Source organism: Onychomys torridus, chromosome 4 (assembly GCF_903995425.1).
Source record: "Onychomys torridus chromosome 4, mOncTor1.1, whole genome shotgun sequence".
In the NCBI taxonomy this organism is placed as follows: Eukaryota; Metazoa; Chordata; class Mammalia; order Rodentia; family Cricetidae; genus Onychomys; species Onychomys torridus.
The window spans coordinates 76369217-76388464 of record NC_050446.1 but is presented as its reverse complement, the minus strand read 5'-3'; the positions used below and the strand labels follow the sequence as shown (position 1 = coordinate 76388464).

At 46.3% G+C, this 19248-nt stretch overlaps 1 protein-coding gene across 9 annotated transcripts in view; it reads left to right on the top strand.

Moving 5' to 3' along the window:
* The window catches only part of Prr5l (proline rich 5 like), a 184719-nt gene that overhangs the window by 143518 nt on the left and 21953 nt on the right, over window positions 1-19248 (top strand). For all 9 annotated transcript variants that reach the window (XM_036183789.1, XM_036183788.1, XM_036183785.1 and 6 more), the window contains 2 exons: window positions 11537-11594; window positions 17801-17892. In XM_036183789.1, coding sequence (XP_036039682.1) covers window positions 11537-11594; window positions 17801-17892 — 150 coding nt within the window. The remainder of the gene's footprint in view (window positions 1-11536; window positions 11595-17800; window positions 17893-19248) is intronic.

Here is a 19248-nt window from a genome sequence, read left to right as displayed (position 1 = left end):
AGCAGGCAACATAGCATGGTAGTCAAGATCATGGGTCAGTGAGGCAGGCTACCCAGGTTCAGGGCCCAGCCCAGCCATTTACTGAATGTGTTACCATGAGCAAGGTGCTATATCTCTGTTTCAGTTTCCTTTTCTCCAAAACCAGGACCTAACCTTTAGGACATACCCATATAGTGTTCATGTAGGAACTAAATAGTTATTTATAAAGCCCTTACTGACTAGCACAAAATAAGAGAGTAATAGTGTTTGTTAAATTTATGCTGCTTCTTATTATTCTGACGTGCAAAGCATCTATTTGAATTGGAAAGGAATGTAAGAATACATATGATCTTGTTTGCAGTTTGTTTTATATTATTTTATGTCTGAGTAAGACACAATTAAAACGTTGTTTGAAGAGAATTTTGTTCAATCTTTTTTTTTAAGCTGAGGATCAAACCCAGAGCCTCGTGCTTACCAGGCAAGCGCTCTACCACTGAGCTAAATTCCCAACCCGAGAATTTTGTTAAAAAAACAGAAATCATTTTGTTTTTCTACTCAAGTGTCAAGAAATGTCAAACTCTTTCTTTCCTTTTTTTTTTTCTTTTTTCTTTTTGGAGACAGGGTTTCTCTGTAGTTTTGGTGCCTGTCCTGGATCTCGCTCTGCAGACCAGGCTGGCCTCGAACTCAGAGATCTGCCTGGCTCCACCTCCCGAGTGTTGGGATTAAAGGCGTACACCACCACTGCCCAGCAGGAAATGTCAAACTCTTATATGTCCACTTTTAAAGATGTCATTCAGCTTAACACCAGTGCATATATACATGTGCATATAGTACACACACACACACACACACACACACACACACACACACACATCAGGAAACACTCACTCTAAACCTGGACAGACCAAGATCCAATGGAAACGTGGATGGAGTTCAGTCTGGCCGTCCTCAGGTGCTTGGACCATAGCATGTGTTATGTAGGGAGGAAGCCTGAAGACTCAGGATGTGATAGAGTCCCACTGAGAATCATCTCAGTTGCGCTTCACTCAAAGGTCAGCCTCTACCTCACTCTGCCCCCTGTGGTCTCTATTGATTGATTTGAAGCAAGGCTGCTGAGAATTTTTTTTTTTTCCACCAGTTCTGAAGAAGCCTGCTGGGCCTGGCTGCTTTCTGCCTTGACATTTCAAAGAGACAGGGGTCCGTGTGGTTTAAGTCAAGTCTTAAATGTCAGCTGTCTTTGGCATTGGGGCCTACCCCAGACCAGTAGGAAGGGTGTGTCTGGGTGGGGACTTGTGCATCAGGGAAGCCCTGAGGTTTTGGGAGGGCGGCTAATACTGCATACAAAGTTGCCAGATACTTCAAAACTAATAACCACATGTCATTTCCTATCAGGATCCTAACCAGAGAAGCTGTGTGGTGAATGCCGAGTCTTCTTGGGGTGTGGTGTGGGGACTGATTTTCAGAACTTTGAATCTGGGGTTTTCCTTATTTAGGGTGCTAAACTGAAAGAGGGCTCTTCTAGACACTCTTCTAATGGAGGTTTTAAGTGTTTGTTTTTTTTTTAAAGCTGTGGGTGTACAGCCCCCCCCATGGTGTTTTAAAGCATTCTCTCTCTCTCTCTCTCTCTCTCTCTCTCTCTCTCTCTCTCTCTCTCGTGTATATTGGATGTTCTGTCAACCTTTTAGGAGGGTAGGAGAGATTGTCTACCATACATGCCAGAAGTGACATTTGGTGACCTATACAACGGCAATGAATAAGATCGGGCTTAGAAAGTGTTTCCTTTAAATATGTTTTCCTTCAGCCCTTCTACTCATGCCAGAGAGTCTTGGACTGTCTTCTTCAGACTTGGCAGTCTCCTTATGTAAGGAAGAGGGGGCTGGCCTTGAACTTGGTATCTTTAGCTAGAGATACATACGTGACTGGATAAGGTCCTGTGGCATTATTTTGTTTGCTGTGAGTTGGTTTCTGAGTGGATTTTCCACTTGTGGTAAGTGGTGCTGCTACTGGTTTCTTTTTAATATACAATGACAATTTTGACAAGTAGTTTTAAGAAAAAAATAGCTCACAAAGGACCGTGGTGCGGGTGGCCCTGGCGATGACCCCCACAGTGAAGGTGGTTCAGGAGACAGTCATATGGGAAGGCCGGGCTGGGTGCTGCTGAGGAGGGTTCCAAGGCTGCGAAAGAAATCTCCACAGGAGAAAGTGAGGCTCACAGAGGCAAACTTAGCTTCCCAACAGTTTCATTTCCAGGGGTGAAGCCATAAGAGCCTCCAACAAAGGGCCTGGGGGGAAGTGGGGGCCTATGAGAAGCAGAGTCCCAGGCAATCAGGAAAGTCCCTGAGTCATGGCGGCTCAGAAGAATGTAAACAAGCTCCTTGGGCCCTGTGCTCTTCCTCTGTGTGAGGCTCAGACCCCCATCCCCAGGCACCTGCATTTGGAAGTGAGGTCTGCTCCCTCTTGGGACCCTTCCCTCCCAGTGAGAGCTCTTCCTGTCTGAGGCTCTGCTTTTGCAAAAGCAGGCAAGCATTTTCGGCCTACAGTTTTAAAGAGAGAGCATCCACAGTGAAGAATAATGAAAATAACCTGAGGTGAGGGCAGGGGCAGCAGGCAGCAGAGTGACGCTTATCTCTGGTTTGCACACAGAGAAGACAGCCTGTTTGATGTGCAGGAGCCTGAATAGATTTCCCTGAGACACTGGCCAGAGCAATCTCTGACATTTCCAGGATGGATTCCCCTCCACACTTTCCCCTGTGTGTTTTGAATCGCCTGGGAAGAAAATTGAGGTTTACAAGTAGCACTCTGCCCTAGTGACTGCTTGGAGGAATAATTGGCTCTCTATCGAGCTTGACAACAGCTATTATAAAATGATCTGCATTTTTGGTTTGCCTCATAAGGTATCTCTATGGTTCATAGTTGAGGGGCAGGGTGTCCAATACCTTACTTTCTTAGTTCTGCATCTGTGGGTATACTATTTCCTAAAAACTTTGCCCCCAAGCCCAGAAGATTGCTTTTTTTTCTTTTTCTATTGGTGGATTAAAGTTTTGCTTCATATAGAAACTTGTGCTAAAGTCAAAGGCTCTGGGTGAGTTAGTGTTAGGGAGGAGGGAAATGTGTGTGTGTGTGTGTGTGTGTGTGTGTGTGTGTGTGTGTGTACATGCATGCACATGTGTATGTTGGCATACACATCTATGTGAATATATATATGTGTGTATGTATATATATGTGTATATATATATACATATATATATATATATATATATATATATATATATATATATATAGAGAGAGAGAGAGAGAGAGAGAGAGAGGTATGTGCATACATTTGTTTATCTGATTGCTGCAAGAGCCCCGGGAAAAGACTGAACATCACAGTGTTATGGAAATGTGCACTTGGCAGTAGCTGAGACAGAAGATGATGTTGCGGGGTCCCAGACAGAATGAAGTTTGAAACTGTAAACAGTGCAGGAATATAAATGAATCTACTATCAGCAGCACACACAGCAGCATTGCCTGATGATGGGAATGGATGGCAGGGTCTTCAAATCAAACCCAGAATAAATAAATATAAATAAATACAGTAAATAATTATGAAAATGGGATGAGCCTGGCGGTGGCGGTGCACACCTGCAATCCCAGCATTCAGGAGGCAGAGGCAGGTGGGAACTCTATAGAGTGAGTTCCAGGACAGCCAGTGCTACACAGAGAAACCTTGTCTCGAAAAACAAAACAAAACAAAAAACAAATATAGAAAAAAAGAAAGAAAAGAAAAATGAGACATGTGGATGGATGGAACGGGTATGGAGCGATGGATGGAACGGGTATGGAGAACAGCTCTTGTGATTTCCAGTCCAAACTGAATGGAGGAGGAAAGGTACAGCTCCCTTTTTTGATCTTGGAAGACTTCTATTATAAGCAAGATTCCCCAAAAGGAAATGGAGATTGTGAGGTGGCCATCTGGGAAGAAGGGTAATTCCATGCATACTCTGTAGGTTAAAAATGGGGCCAGTGCACAAAGGGGCTTTGACAAGGAGGCTGGGTGAGGATTACGTTTTTAGGTGAGAAGGTCATTCGGATTGAGGTTTGACTGGTATTTGGGACAAAGGTGTGGTGAAGCCTGCAAACATCCGGATGGCCTAGAAATTCCTGGGGGCCACTCTGACCTCTGAGGTGGAGCTACCTAAGTTGTGGGGTACAGAGAGTATTCTCTGCCAGCCAGGAGTTACCTTTTGGCAGATTTCTTGCCCACAGCCTCTGACGCAGTTGCATGAATTCTGTGCAATTATTCAAATATTTTTATCATGCTTTTCTCATACTTTATGAAACTACGTGGAAACAGGAGTCTTGAGATTGATAACGTCAGGCCTTAATAGTCTTTAGATAAAGATGAAAGTCAATAGGTATGCTGAGGTAATAGATCGTTGGCTCCATTGGATTTGGGTTACTGCATCTTGAATTGTGAAGGAAAAGAATGCATAGGTACAAAACACTGAAAAGAAATCACCTGAAGGTGGACTCTGAAGAGGTGTGGCTCTGGGCTTTATCACCCTTCCTAGCTCCATGGGAGCAGGATTCAGAGCTTTGAAGTCGTGTAGGTTTGGTGTTCTGGGAGAACACATTTTCAGGAGCCCGTTATGTATGAAATGAAGCGATTTCTTATAGACCAGAGAAGGACTAGAATGAGCCAGAGGCAGTGAGAAGGCACAATAAAGGCACAGCAAGCTGCGGTAGGTGCTGCACAGGATGTTGACATGAGTAACAGTGGTCAGCAGTCTGATGGTCATGAGAAGTAAAGCTTGTTGTGCATTCTTGCTTAATATGGGAGGCTTTCTTGAGAATTATAATGGAGGCTGGGTATGTGACTCCGTTGGTAGAGTGCCTGGCAAGCATACATGAGGCCCCGTGTTCAATTCCTGATACCCCTGAAGCCAGGAATGGTGGTATATGCCTGTAATCCTATTTGGCATGGAATTCTTCCTCCTGGGAAGGTGGGGCTGGCATTAGTCTTCCCTGGTCTTCTTGATTACTTTCTTTCCTGGGTTCCTCTGACTGGGTTGGGAGGTACCCTGCCTGACGTTCACGGTTGACAGGCTGTACCCCACATGTGCCTGTCCTCTTCTTTGCTCATCTCAGCACCTCCACTGAGCCCCATGCTGCCCAGGATAAGACTATCTCTTTCCTTATCAGAGGTAGATGGCTTGGGATGCTTTCCTCCTCATCCTTGTTGGAATTTTTCCCAAGCCTCATTTTTCTGTTTGCAGTCCATTTCTCTGTGTCTTAGGGGGAAAAAATATCAGCTCTTTCCACTTCCGGATCCTTCTGCCACTTCATTAATGTGCTGTTTTGTCCGTGGCCAAGTTCACTGATGGTGTGCCAGAAGGATGTGTTAAGTAACAAGTGGCCCATGGCCAAGTCCCAAGCCATTTCCTAAGGAGCTACTCTTCAATGAACTGATGGTTTGTGGTTTGAAGCTGTCTGGCTGGAGGGAGGTAGGGAGAGCCTTGGGCAGGGGAGAAAAGCAGAGTCTAGCTATCTCAAAGCTGCCTAGCGGCAAATGTCTGCTAAGATCCTTCTCCATTCAGGCCCTTGTCAGGGATGGAAATTCTTTGAGGTGAGGTCCAGGAAGAACAGATGCTTAGAAAAGTAATACAGAATAGTTACCTCTCTCTTATTCCCTTTCCGATCCTCTCTCCTGCCTTCTCTCTCTCACATCCTTCTCTCTTCCTTTCTCTTCCATCCTTGGATTTTCTTTTTTCTTTTTTCTTTTTTTTTTTTTTTTTGTCTCTCAGAACCTTTGAGCAGGCCTAAGTTCCATAAACGCCAAACTGGCATCTTCTTAGGTCAAGTGGATAGTGGTGGTCTGGGCTTCCTAAGCTGCAGGGCCCAGTGCTAAATGAAAATGTGACTGTAGATGGGGTACGGACTTCCCGTGGGTCTGCTGTTGCTACATACAGAAGTCAGGTAACCCTTAAGAAGTCTTTGAAATGTCAACACTGAGACACATAGATCACAGGGTGGGGATGGGAGTGGGGGACAAGGCCCACCTGGCAAATGTGTCACAGCAGTGCCAGACCCTGGTGGGGATGGGTGTCATCATGCTTCTGTTCAAGAATTAGTAGACATGTGTCTAACCCTAGCCTCCATGTACCATGCCTAGATCTAGACTTCTGCTAACTTCTACTAACTCATCTCAGCCTTATGGGTAGGATGACAGCAGTGGGAGGTCAGGGTGGGGAAGAGTGGGTGTGGCCCAGACACTGGGCATGAAGAAGGCCTGCAAACTCTCCTGGGAGGTGGCGGCTCCAGACTTCCCTGTGCTTTTGTGTTTCTATGTTCTATCATACCTCACAACACACACACACACACACACACACACACACACACACACACACACACACATCATATACCTCACAATACACACACACACACACACACACACACACACACACACACACACCATACACCACACCTCACAGCATGCACACATATACACCATACCTCACAACACACACACACACACACACACACACACACACACACACACACATACAACATACACCATACCTCACAATACACACACACACACACCCCATACCTCACAACACACACACACACACTATACCTCACAGCACACACACACATACACACCACACCTCACAACACACACACACACTCACACACAACATACACCATACCTCACAATACACACACACCATACCTCACAACACACACACACACACACCGTACCTCAGATTCACTAGAGGAAGACTCTTGATCAGTGGGGCCCCAGGAGGGGAGTGGGGACAGGAGCAGCCCTGGTGGCTGAACAGAGAGTATGGCTGTGGTCAAGTCTGTGTGTGAATAAGAGGATCAAGGCACGAGGTCTCCAGAGAAGGGAAGTTGGGTGCTGGGCTGCCCCTGGAAATCCTGCAGGATGCAGCAGGCACTGAATGAAGGATTCCTAGTGGAATCCGAGCTGCATTCCTGTGGGTTGGAATCTGGGGAAGGAAACTCTAACCTAACCTCAGTTACGGGAAGATCAAAGCATTTGTGGCATGCTTTTCAAGGGGTTTTCAGCTTCTTGGAAAACGGAGCCCCTTGAGTATCAGCAAATCGCCTGTGAGCAGACTATGGCGACCGCAGACTCCAGGCTGGGAGAAGCAGTCGGTGACCGAGAGGCTCCTTCAGACCCTTCGTTTTTTGTTTGTTTTGATCCAAGCTCCAGAATTTCCGTGCTGTGTATCATGAGAGACTTTGAAAGAATGTTTTCTGTGTCATTTCCCCCCCTAATCCAGAAATAACTCCCTTTCCTTGGAAACACATATTTTCCTTCCAGTGTCTTCTCGAAGGGAGAAGACGAAAGGCCGGGAAGGAGGCTCTGGGCCATCTGCTGGAATTTATTCCTTCTGATTTGGGCAAAGGAATTTTTACCAAATGAAGAAAATGGTGACAGATTTAGGGACCCTATGTCACCTCCCCTAGCCCCTTAAAAACATCTATTTCTTATCTTGACTCCTTAAAAATACAAAATCATTCTTGTCACCAAAATAGGCAGTGGATTAAATTCAACAAAGATTTTCCAAGCACCAGCTCTACCCAGTGTTGTGCTGGGAGTGGAGTACTAAAGTTAGAAGTGGTCCTTATCCTCAAGAGTCTAAAAGTGTAATGGATATATATATTCAGTTTTTGTGTGTGTGCGTGTGCGTGTGCGTGTGCGTGCGTGCGTGCGTGCGTGCGTGTGTGTGTGTGTGTGTGTGTGTGTGTGTGTGTTAGATCTGAGTATTCGTGGATGGGTATCTTCATGTACATGTGGAAGCCAGAGGACGGATGTCAGATGTCCTGTCTCTCACTCTCCACTTTAATCTTTTGTGGCTGAATCTCTCACTAAACTGGAAGTAGACTGGCAGACTACAAACTTCAGGGAGAACCTCCTGCCCTCACCCTCCACAGCACTGGGGATTTGAACTTAGGTCCTCATGCTTGCCTAGCAAGTACCTCTCACCTATTGACATACCTATGTTCCTAGCCCTGGAAGTATTTATTAATTCATGTTATAACCAGACTAATTTTTTTTAAATTTCCTATATCATCCTGGCTTGCTGCTGTTTCCCTTAGTGTAGCTAACTAGAGAGATGGAACAAGATGATATAAACCCTTCTGGAAGGAGTCTTGGTTGCACTCGAATATGTGCCTTAGAAAGGTGACTAGGAGATTGGTTCTGGAGGAAGGCTGAGGTACCTGTGTTGACATGAGGAGTCTTGAGCAGCACAGAGGTGACATTCTGAGAACCTCACCTGGACTGACTCAGAGGAAGTACTAGGACAGATGCTTCAAGGTCACAGTGGAATTGGTGCTCAGGTGGAGTGCCTGACTGTCCTTTCCTCTTGTCTGAGGAATCTTTCACATCCACCTTGGCTGCCAGGCGGTCTAGACCGGCTGACTTTGGCCTGTGTCCTTGCTTTCTGACCCAGAGGCAGGATGCACCTGCTGGACCCGAGCTGGAGAATAGGCTGGGGCTCTGTTTTAACTGCCTGTTCAGTCCATAGTATTTTGTGATGAACAGGGTTTTTTTTTCCCTCTAACAAAATTGGTATGTTCCAGGACTGTGTAATTCAAACTGTGATTTGAGGTTCCATCTGCCATCTTGAAATTAAACAATGGCCAATTACATTTTAAAACTGGGTCTTAGCTGAATCTCCTTGGGATTTTAGAATCTGGATCATGTGTACCTGTCATAGACATGTGATGGTGCTTTTCATAAACTGTGTTGGTACAGAGGTGGGAGAGATGGCTCAGTGGGTAATGTGTTTGTTGTGCAAGCATGAGGACCTGAGTTTGAATCCCCAACACCTGTGAAAAAACCAGGCCTGGCTGTGTGTACTTGTAACCCCAGTGCTGGGAAGGCAGAGGCAGGAGAATGCTGGGGGCTTGCTGGCTAATGCTCTTGTTGAAAATAGTGATCTTTAGTTTCATTGAGAGACCTTGTATCCAAACAAACAAACAACAACACCCGTGGAGAAGGAGACAAGCGCCCGCACAGACCCATGCATACCTACACACAGACTCCCCAAAACTCTCAGGACAGTTAAAGTCCTGTTCATCACGGACTCTCTTACTTCTCACTCCCGGGAAGTTGTTGCCACCTCCATCACTGACTGCTGAGGATATTCAATGGTATGTGTCTGTAGTCATTCGTTTTGGTAACAACTTAATGATATGCCAATGGTATCATGATAAGGAGGATTTTAAATGTTCCCAACACAAAGAGATGCTAAATATCTGAGATATGCGAGTTACTGTGAGCTCATCACTACATATTATACACGTGCATTTAAAGGTCACAGATACATAACTATTTTATGTGTCCGTTAGACTTTTAAAATACGGGGCTGGAGAGACGGCACCTCAGCTGAGAGTGCATACTGCTCCTGCCGAGAACCCAAGTTCGGTTCCCACAACCCACACTGGGTGACTCACACCTACCTGGAACTCCAGCTCCAGGGGATCTGATGTCTCTGGCCTTTGTGAGGACTGTACTCATGTGTTCACACTCCCCACCCCATCCCCACAGACATAGGCACATAATCACAAATAATAAACATACGTTTTAAAAATTAAAATATATTGAATCAATTAAAAACATAATAAAATAATACAATTAATGAGGGGGAAAAAAAGAAGACTAGTGAAAGCCAGGAGGGGCTGGAAGCACATACCTGCTATCCCGGTTCTCAGCAGGCGGAGGAAGGAAGGTTACAAGTTTGAGACCAGCCTGGGCTACATAGGGACTAACTAACCGACTAACAAACTGGATACATATGTAAAGTAACTGAGCAGGACCTGAACCTGTGTGGTACTCACATTCTACGGACTCAACTACATACACTGCTGTCATCACTGACTAGTTTTTGTGTCAACTTGGTCCAGACTGGAGTCATCTGAGAGCTGGGAACTTGAATTGAGAAAATGCCTGCATAAGATTGGACTGTAGGCAAGCTATACTATAGGGCATTTTCTTAATTAGTGACTGGTGAGGGAGGGCCCAGCCCATGGTGGGTGGTGCTGTCCCTGAGCTGGGGGTCCTTGATTCTGTAAAAAAAGCAGGCTGAGCAAGCCCTGAGGAGCTAGCCAGTAAGCAGCACCCCCTCCATGGCAATGGCCTCTGCGTCAGTTCCTGCCTCCAGGATCCTGCCCCATTTGAGGTCCTGCCTTGCTGTCCCTCAATGGACTGTGACTCAGGATATGTAAGCCAAATAAATATTTTCCTTCTCAAGTTGCTTCGGTCATGGTGTTTGAGTACAGCAGGAGAAACTCTAACGAAGATAGCTGTATTAGGAACTTGGGTTTTATAAAAAGCAGTGTGAGGAGAGCGTTGGATTTTGTTGTTCATATACCACCTTGCTGTCTACTTCCCCCAGGACGGAGCACAAGTCTTTGATAACCTGATGAGAGAGGCCTGGAGAGGTACCAGGCCACCAGTGATTTCAGAGTTTTTGTGACTTCTATGGGGTGGTTCTATGTGTTAGGGACACAGAGAAGAGTGAGATCTTGACTTGCAGAACCAGGAAGGGCAGTTTTGTCTCCTGGGCCTGCAGCCGTTAGTAAGTGAAGACAGTTCCCACTGTCTGAGCAGAAGTGTGACTTGAACAGTTCACATTCTCTGGCACATGCTGGTTGTGACAGGAAAGAATGTTGCCTGGCTCTCTCTACAGCTCTCCCGTGCACACCCTATTGTTGATAGAGACATGCTCACTGCTGCCCAAGAGTTTGCATATGATCTCTTTCTACTGTGTTTTAAGTGTGAGAAACCCCACATTTATTCTTTTTAATGTTTTATTTATCTTTTAAGTGTGTGTGTGTGTGTGTGTGTGTGTGTGTGTGTGTGTGTGTGTGAAAGTATGTGCACAATGAGAGCAGGTACTTACAGAGTACCAGGCAATTGTGAGCCATAGGATGTGGGCGCAAGGATTAAAACCTGGGTCTTTTGGAGGAGCAGAGCCACTGAGTTTATTTATTTATCTGTTCTTTTGAGATGGAGGTCTTCCTTTGTCACCCTGGCTGTTCTGAAAAAAATTCACTACATAGCCCAGGCTGGCCTTGAACTCACAGAGATCCACCTGCTTCTGCCTCTTGAGTGCTGGGATTAAAGACATACACTACCACACCTGCCTTTGAACTTATTCTTAAGAAGGAAAAAAAAAATCTACCTCTGTTTAATTTCCCATTTGTCTAGACTCTCCATGTGGGTTGAAGTCATCCGGGGCCTCAAGGACACTGGGCTCAACAGTGAACTGGGCTGGGCCCCTTCTGTGCCTCTAAGTTTGAGAGTTTGGGTGGCAGCTGCGTTTGGCTTTTGGCTTATTGTCCGCTGGCTGCGTGGTGTCTCACAGTCTTCCTCTGAGTTCTTGCCCTTCCAGGAGGACAAAGGTTTTCTTCAACATCAAGGCCTGACTGGCCCAGCAGGCCCGGAAAGTCCGCGCTGCACACTGGAATCGGAGGAGGGCTGGCCCCCACGCCTCAGAGTCTCCCAGCTCTTACGCTCTTTGTTCTCTTCTGGCAGAACCAGCTTCTTGCAAAAGGACTGTCCTTCGTGGAGGAGAAGATCAAGGAGTGTGAAGGCAAGTATGAGGCCCTGGTGCCCAGGGCTGTGCCTCAGCACCCCCCCCCCATGTTTGCGCAGCTGAGACGCTTCTGTTCCAAAGCAGCAGACTCCCAGTGAGTGAGTCACCCCTGCTTCTTGCTGCATCCAAGGGTCTGAACCAGCTGCCCCTGTCTGTGCCACCCAGAGTGTCTTTGCAAAACTGGATTGGGATGGGGTGATATATTGGAGACCTGGGTTTACATGGATGTGTCCGGGTGGTGTCCTTTGAAGGGATACAGGGAGCTCCTTTACCGTAGATACTGCTGGTTGCTCTGATCTGCTCCAGGCTGTTCCCCATCCACTGTTGCAGTATGTTTCTTGGAATCACAGTAGACAGAAGTGCTCCTCATTTGTGGGATGTTAGGACCAGCCAGCTCCCACTCAATGGGATGTTCTCTGAAAGATGAAGAGAAATTTCCTGGTCTGTCTATGGTTTTAGAATCCAGCTGACAGAATGGAAAGAAACTGACTGGAGAAGGGAGCTGGTCTCGAAGGAAAGGACTGACCACCCCTTCTACTGCACTGAGGGTTTCTGGGGACTCAGTAGCTGGTTCCTTAGTTTCTTGTGACTTTTTCTCCTCCCTCTCCCTCTCATCCCCTTTCTTCTCCTCCCCCAATCATCTCAGGCTGGCCTCAGATTTCCTACATAGCACAAGATGACCTAGAACTTCTGATTCTCTTGCCTCTGTCTCCCAAATGTTGGGTTTAGAGGCATGCAACACCATGCTTGGTTTATACTGAGCTAGAGATGAAACTCAGGGCTTTGTGCATTCTAGACAAGTACTCTAGCAACTGAGCTACATCCCCAGCTTGTTCTCATTTTAAAGTTATGAAATGGGGTGAGGGTTTGTAGTGAATATATAAGGGCCATATAACACCATACTCTGTACACAGCCAGTCTATCTGTTCTTTGTGCTCGAGCCCAATGATCTTAGTTTAGGTCAAATGGATGTTCAGACTCAGACTTCATAGGGTCATATACTGGAGTACATGACTTCAAAAACATTCTGACATGGGACAACATGTATGTACCTTGAGGACATTATGTCCAGTGAAAGGCATTTTTACACACGCTTGCATACACAGGCACACACATTTTTCCTTTCACATTTAGGCTATGGTTTTTGTTTCTCTTAAGTCTGTAAATACCCATGAAAGCATGTAGTTGGACTTTCTTTGGACCACCAGCCCTCAGATAATGACCCAAGACTTATTATTAATTATGAAAGCCTGGCCTTAGCTTAGGCTTGTTCCCAACTAGCTCTTCTAACTTAGTTAACCTGTTTCTGTTAATGTATGCTCTGCCACATGGTTCTTTATCTCTCCTTCATTCTGTATGTCCAACTCCTCTGTGGCTCCTTGGCGAAATCCTGGCGCCTGGATCCATCCTCTGAGTTCTTCACTCTGCCCGCAAGTTCCGCCTAACCTCTCCTGCCTAGCTGTTGGTTGTTCAGCTTTTTTACATTAAACCAATCACAACAATACATCTTCACACCATGTACAAATATCCTGCAATAAAACAAGGCTTTAAATTTGTTGAAACTAGGGCTGGAAGGATGGTTCATCAGGTAAGGATGCTTGCTATTCTTGTAGAGAACCTAGGTTCAGTTCCTAGCACCCACATCAGGCACTTACAAGTGAGTGCCTGTAACTCCAGCTCCAGGAGATCCGACCCCCTCTTCTGGCTTCATACACCACACAAACTCAACATAAAATTAAATTAATATTTGAAATTATGATAAAACATATGACCTAAAATGTCCCCCTGTCACCACCTCACGGTCCACAGCATTAACTTTTCTCATCTCCGTGTTGTGGCCTCTAGTGCTTCACCCCGAGACTGGAAATTCCATGCCACTGAGCACCCATGTTTTTGCAACCACCATTCACGCCTTGCTTCCAGAGTTTTGACTAAGAGAGGTCATGCAGTAGTTGCATTTTGTAAGTGGCTTATTTTACTGGACATAATCTCCTTGAAGTCCATATGTGTTGTCATATGTCAGAAGATGCCATGTGCTTTTGAAGTCATGTACTCCAGTATATAGCTAGATAACATTTTCTGAATCTAGTCTTCCATCAGTGGTACCTGTTTGACCAGCAGTTAGTAGTTCTTCGTATCTTGGAGTCAGGTTAGCACACAGATGTGGAAGGTAGCCCTCCAGTCAAGGGAGGGACAAGAAGCACTTGTTCCTGGCCACTCCACTTGTATGTCAGTCTTCTGGGGCATTACTGCAGCTCCTGGAAATGTGTAAAACCAGCTCTATAAAGCAGGCATTGAGTAAGAATTAGATGTCGGGGTTGGGGATTTAGCTCAGTGGTAGAGCACTTGCCTAGCAAGTGCAAGGCCCTGGGTTCGGTCCTCAGCTCCAGAAGGAAAAAAAAAAAGAATTAGATGTCCTTAAATTAGGAAGGTGGAAGTATGGATATAAGTGACCATCATCAGAGATGGACTCAAGAGTGGAAACTCAGAGATAGAGCTTAAATGGGATGACCAAAGATCGTCCAAGATTTTGTGCTCATAAACCCAAAGCACGGCCCTGGTGATGCATTGCAGGCATTCCCACGAGGCTTCCCAGTCTCAGGGTTGTGGAGTTGGAGCCCTTTCTGTACACTAACAGGCACAGGAGGACATGTAAGAGACATCCTCATCTTCAGACAGAATGATTCATAGATTTCATGTATTAGAACTTCAAGAATAGCTTTGTTTGGTTGAAAGGGTTCTTGGGTCACAAAAAAAATAAAATTTAAGAATGACCAGATGCCTTGTGCCATTCCTAGGTGAAGGTCCCCTGGCACTTCCTGCTAGTACTTGGGTTTGTTATTGTGTTCAGCTGTACTTGACAGCAGCTGCTGGACAGGAGACTCCATGTTGTCAGTCTTTCCCACAGCTGTACTGGCCTTGCTTTTCAGGATGTTTTTGATAGCAACCTGTGTGCTGCTGCTGATCTGATTCCTGGGGTATATCAGAGGGCAGATTCGATGACAGACATCTAGAACTTTCCATTCACACCTTCACCTTTGTAGGGAGCTGACTCTGACTTAGTAGACTATTTCTGGACATGAAGCTACCTGTTTCCTTTACCTTTTTCTTCCTTTGTTGGTCTCTGACAGAACACTTTTTGGAACCTTCTTTCCTTCCTGACCTTTATAGTCATCAGTCAGATCCAGCCTCCCACCTCTCAGCTGCAGGGTGGAAAGACTCCTTTAAGCATCCACGAGGCTTCCATCTTAGCATGGAAGTAGGCACAGCCCTGCATCACAGGGTTCTTCCTCCTTCCCTTCGTTGTAAAAGGCTTCAGGTAAGGGTCGTGAACCAAGCCACCAAAATAGCCTTCATTCCTCTTCGGGGTTCAGTTTGGATTTAGGAAACCAGATGACCCTTTGATTCCCCTGCCTCATCCCTGCAGTGCATGAGCATTGCATACATCTGCAAGGTGGTTCTGTGTGGCTGATCAGTCACTTATTGGATGCCAGGTCCTTTGCTAGAAGATTCTGAGGCTGGAAGTGGGAACAGATATGAATCAAGTCACCATGTAAGAGTATGTCACTTGCGTGTGAGTGGTTGGGTATGAGTGTAACCAAGACTAGTACTACTAATATACACAGGAGGGGGTTGATTCACTGGAGGAATAAAGTGAGACTGTAAGAATAAAACCTGAACCGAAACAAGGAGGATTAACAGGCAAGTGGGGCAAAGAGGGAGGGAAAGAGAAGTCTGGACAGAGGAATTATCATAGGCAAAGGCTCTGTGGTATGAGGAAGCCTGGTGAGTATGAGGGGCTGAGATCAAGCCTGCATAGCCACAGTTCAAAGACTGAGGGAAATCTAGCTGAGGATGAAGACACGGGAGAAGGAGACAGAGTCTCGTGGTTGTGTAGTCCATGTTGTAGAAGTGTCTTTATCCTAAGAGAAAACAGGAAATGTCCCTACTCACTGGAAAGGCTTACTAACTGGAATGTCACCTATTTGGGTCAGGTAGGAACCTTCTGCCCCTGAGAGACCTGGCATGTGCAGAAACCTACACATTCGACACTTGCAATTCCTTGCCGTGAAGGCCTTTACCTGGTGGTTTATTGATGTGTCTGGCTTGGTGCTCTGCACCTAAAACATAAGAAGGACAAACCTGGCCCAGGACAAACCTGTCTCAGCTTCTCAAGTTCTAGCCTGCGTCAATTCCAGCAATGTTTGGTGAGTGCTTTGCCAGGGAAGGCAGAGCATGGCACGGGTCTGCATCCACCCTGACCTCCCAGCAGCTGCTGGCGACTAGCTGTGCCCTTGTTCTGGGCTTTTTCCCCAGCTACTGCCTTTATTGGCCATTAAATTAATAGACGGGAGACACTAAATGAATCTATCAAGGTTCGTTCCAAGGAACTAGTGATGTTTTGCCAAACACATCTCTTGGTTTCATGTCTTGGCTGACCCAGTTTCTCTGCTCAGGATGAGCAGACAGTAGCCCATAAGCTCTGACATCTAGGTCATTAGGCAGCGGCTACTTCAGCCGGGCTCTCTCCTCTCACATCTCTTCAGTGGCATGAGGTGACCTGTGAACTTTAGCCTGTGTGTGGCATTTGACTTCCTGGTGCCAGGGGTGAGCAGGCACCATCAGGAGGTGCCTCCCAGCTATGGTGCACCAGTGGGTAAAGGGATACTGTAGATCATCTTACTGCTTCTCACCTGACAGCTCAAACCCAGAGGCAGGCCAAGGTATGTAACTGTGCGAACGTATATAACTGCAAACTGATCAGTGTACAACTGTGAAAACAGCAGTGTGTGACTGTGCAAACAACCTTCAAAACAGGGACCCCGACTTTGTCTTTGAGCTGTGTGTTGTTAGCCTAGGTACTTGTGGTTTCTGAGCCTGTAAGATGGGGTAACAGGGCCGACTCACATCGTACTGATCAGTAGTTCAGCACAGTATCTGAAAGTGCTGTAAACATTCAAGGATATTGATTATCATGTGATTTTAAACCTTCACCTTCCTTTTCTGAGTTTGGAGATAGAAAAGCACATTTGTGTATTTCCAGTTGAGGCTTCCCACTTGAATTTTGCTATAAAATAAAATACCCAAGGTCATTTTCTAAATAAGAAATTGACTTGGCTCACTGTTTTGGAGGCTCAAACACTTTGGTGTGTCTTCTGGTAGAAGCCTCATGATGGGTGTGGCATTGTGGTGGTAGGCAAGTGTGGAAGGGATCAGGAAGCCAGGAAGCCAGAGCAGAAGCCAAAGACCAGCTCTGTGGAGGCCCATTAGGGTCAGAGAATCTGAGCTTGCTTTACCCAGCAGGGCTGCATAAGGAGATGATCAAGGTTGTGTTTACCAGGGGTTTGGAAGGGTTTGCACTTAGCTGTATGGTGTGCTTTGACCTAGCAGGGGCATTGCTATAAAAAGCCCTTTTGAGTAAACAGAAAAGGCCATTGGGTATTGACCCAGGTCCTCCCAAAGGTATATTGTGTTTCTGTCTTTCTCCTCTTGACTATATTTCTATCTAATATTTTCTTATCCCTCTCTCCTCCTCATAAGAACCCTTGAAAAGGTAGGAGCTGGCCTCCCACACAGCTCATTTTCAAAACCCTCACCAAAAGGGCCTCGCTCTGCAGCAGCCTGATACTGGTCTGTTCCAAGGTCAGGGCTCCCAATGACCTCTGACTGGGTCACACCTCTTAAATATTCTCTTCTGCCATCCTTACTATAGAGCACAGGCTAGTTTCAAACTCACTATACATAGCCCAGGCTGGCCTCAAACTCCTGATCCTTTTGCTTCTACCTTCCAAGTACTGGGATTACAAGCATGCAGCTGCACTCCCCACCCACCACACTGGGGCCTGAGCTTCCACCACGTGAACCCTGGGTACCACTTCATGGTACACTGACTGCTGTCATATTTTGTGGCTTAAACACCCTCTCACTGGTTCTGCAAAGGCTGTTCCTCAACTTACATTCAGGATCTCACCAGTGATGTTGGATTTCAGTTGCTGTGTGTATCCTATGAGGAAATCTCCTGATGGCCTTAGCAGGGACAAAGACCCTAGAGTACTGTGGCTGTGATCTCTGGGTGTCAGCAGCTCTGGGCTACAGGTTCCCCAGAGTATGCAACTTCACATTTGAGGAGGAGCTGTCCTGTGGCCTCTCCTGTGAGTAATGACATTTTCTCTTCTTTCTCCCATCTTCTCTCCCGTGTGTAGGTGATAGTCGAATTGAGGTTCTGGCTGAAGTCTGGGACCACTTCTTCACCGAGACTCTCCCCACCCTACAGGCAATATTTTATCCGGTTCAGGTTAGTGTCACTGGGACGCAACAGCCTGTCTCTTCCACTGACCTTGGTGATCAGGCCTCTCGCTAAGAGGGGGACAGTCTAGAGGTGGGCACCTTGGTTAGAAAGGGTGCTGGAGGGCTTCTGAGGACTCTCTGGGTCTATATTTAGCCCCTAACTTCAAGTGAAGAGAGTCTTATGTATAACCAGCAATTTGAAGGATCTTGTTGGCCTTGTGGTTTGGATGGTATATATTTCTGAGCAGGGCGGGTTTTCTTTTCCTTCTCTTCCGTGCTCACTCTGCCTTTCCCACTGGCATTCTCTTTGAAGCGCAATTTTAAAATACTTTATTAGTGCACATTGATCAGAAAGGCTTGGTTCTTTCGGATAGCTTCACATGTGTGTCTAATGCACTTTCATCACATTCACCCCCTTACACTCTGCTGCCCACCCCTACGTGCACCCCCATCCCGGTCTCCTTGAAACACATTTTAAGCAAGTTACTGTTGTCTGGAGTCATGAGAAAGGATACCGTTCCTTGCTGTCTGTGATGGACTCTCACCCGAAGAACTACAATATCTAACCGTGCTGGGTGAGGAGTGGGGAATGGGCAGACTGGAGTTCTGCAGTGTTAGTTGGGGGTGTGGGGGGGTGTTTAACTTTGCACACAGCACCATTCAGTCCCTGAAAAACGTGGGATTGGGATTTAGGGCTGGAGAGATAATACCGCAGTTAAGAGTTTGTAATGTTCTTTAGAGGCCCTGGGTGCAATTCCCAACACTCATGTAGGATGGCTCACAACTGCCTGTAACTCAAGCTCCAGAGGATCCAATGCCCTCTTCCGAACTCCATGGGTCCCTGTACTCATAAACATAAGCCCTCACAGAGACACAAGCATCTACATATAATTCAAAGTAATAACGATAATAAGTGTCTTTCCAGAATGTGGGAGTTAGGGAAGGGTATTCAACAGTGAAAAGCTTGCCATGGCAAGCATGAGGCTCTGAATTCAGATCTCATCATCCATTTAAAAGTCAGTAGAGCCACACATCCTAACCTCAGTGGTTGCAGGAGACCGGCAGGTCTCTGAACCTTGCTGCCCAGCCAGTCTAGTTTAATTGGCGAGCTAGTCCTCTCCCAAATTGCTCTCACAGACCTGCAGCTTGCTCACGTTCCTCTCCCCACCCTGGGGTTAAGGCTTTTGCCTGGTTTGGCTTTGTTGGAGGGTGAGAATAACAAGCAGACTGGAAACAGCCACCAGGGATGGTTGGAATTTCCTCAGTCCACAGCAAAGGCCCCAGGAGACTGTTTGCACTCACGGTGTTTTAAAGGAGTATGGGATGCCTTGTGCTCCAAACCCAGTATTTAAAATGTTGTTTA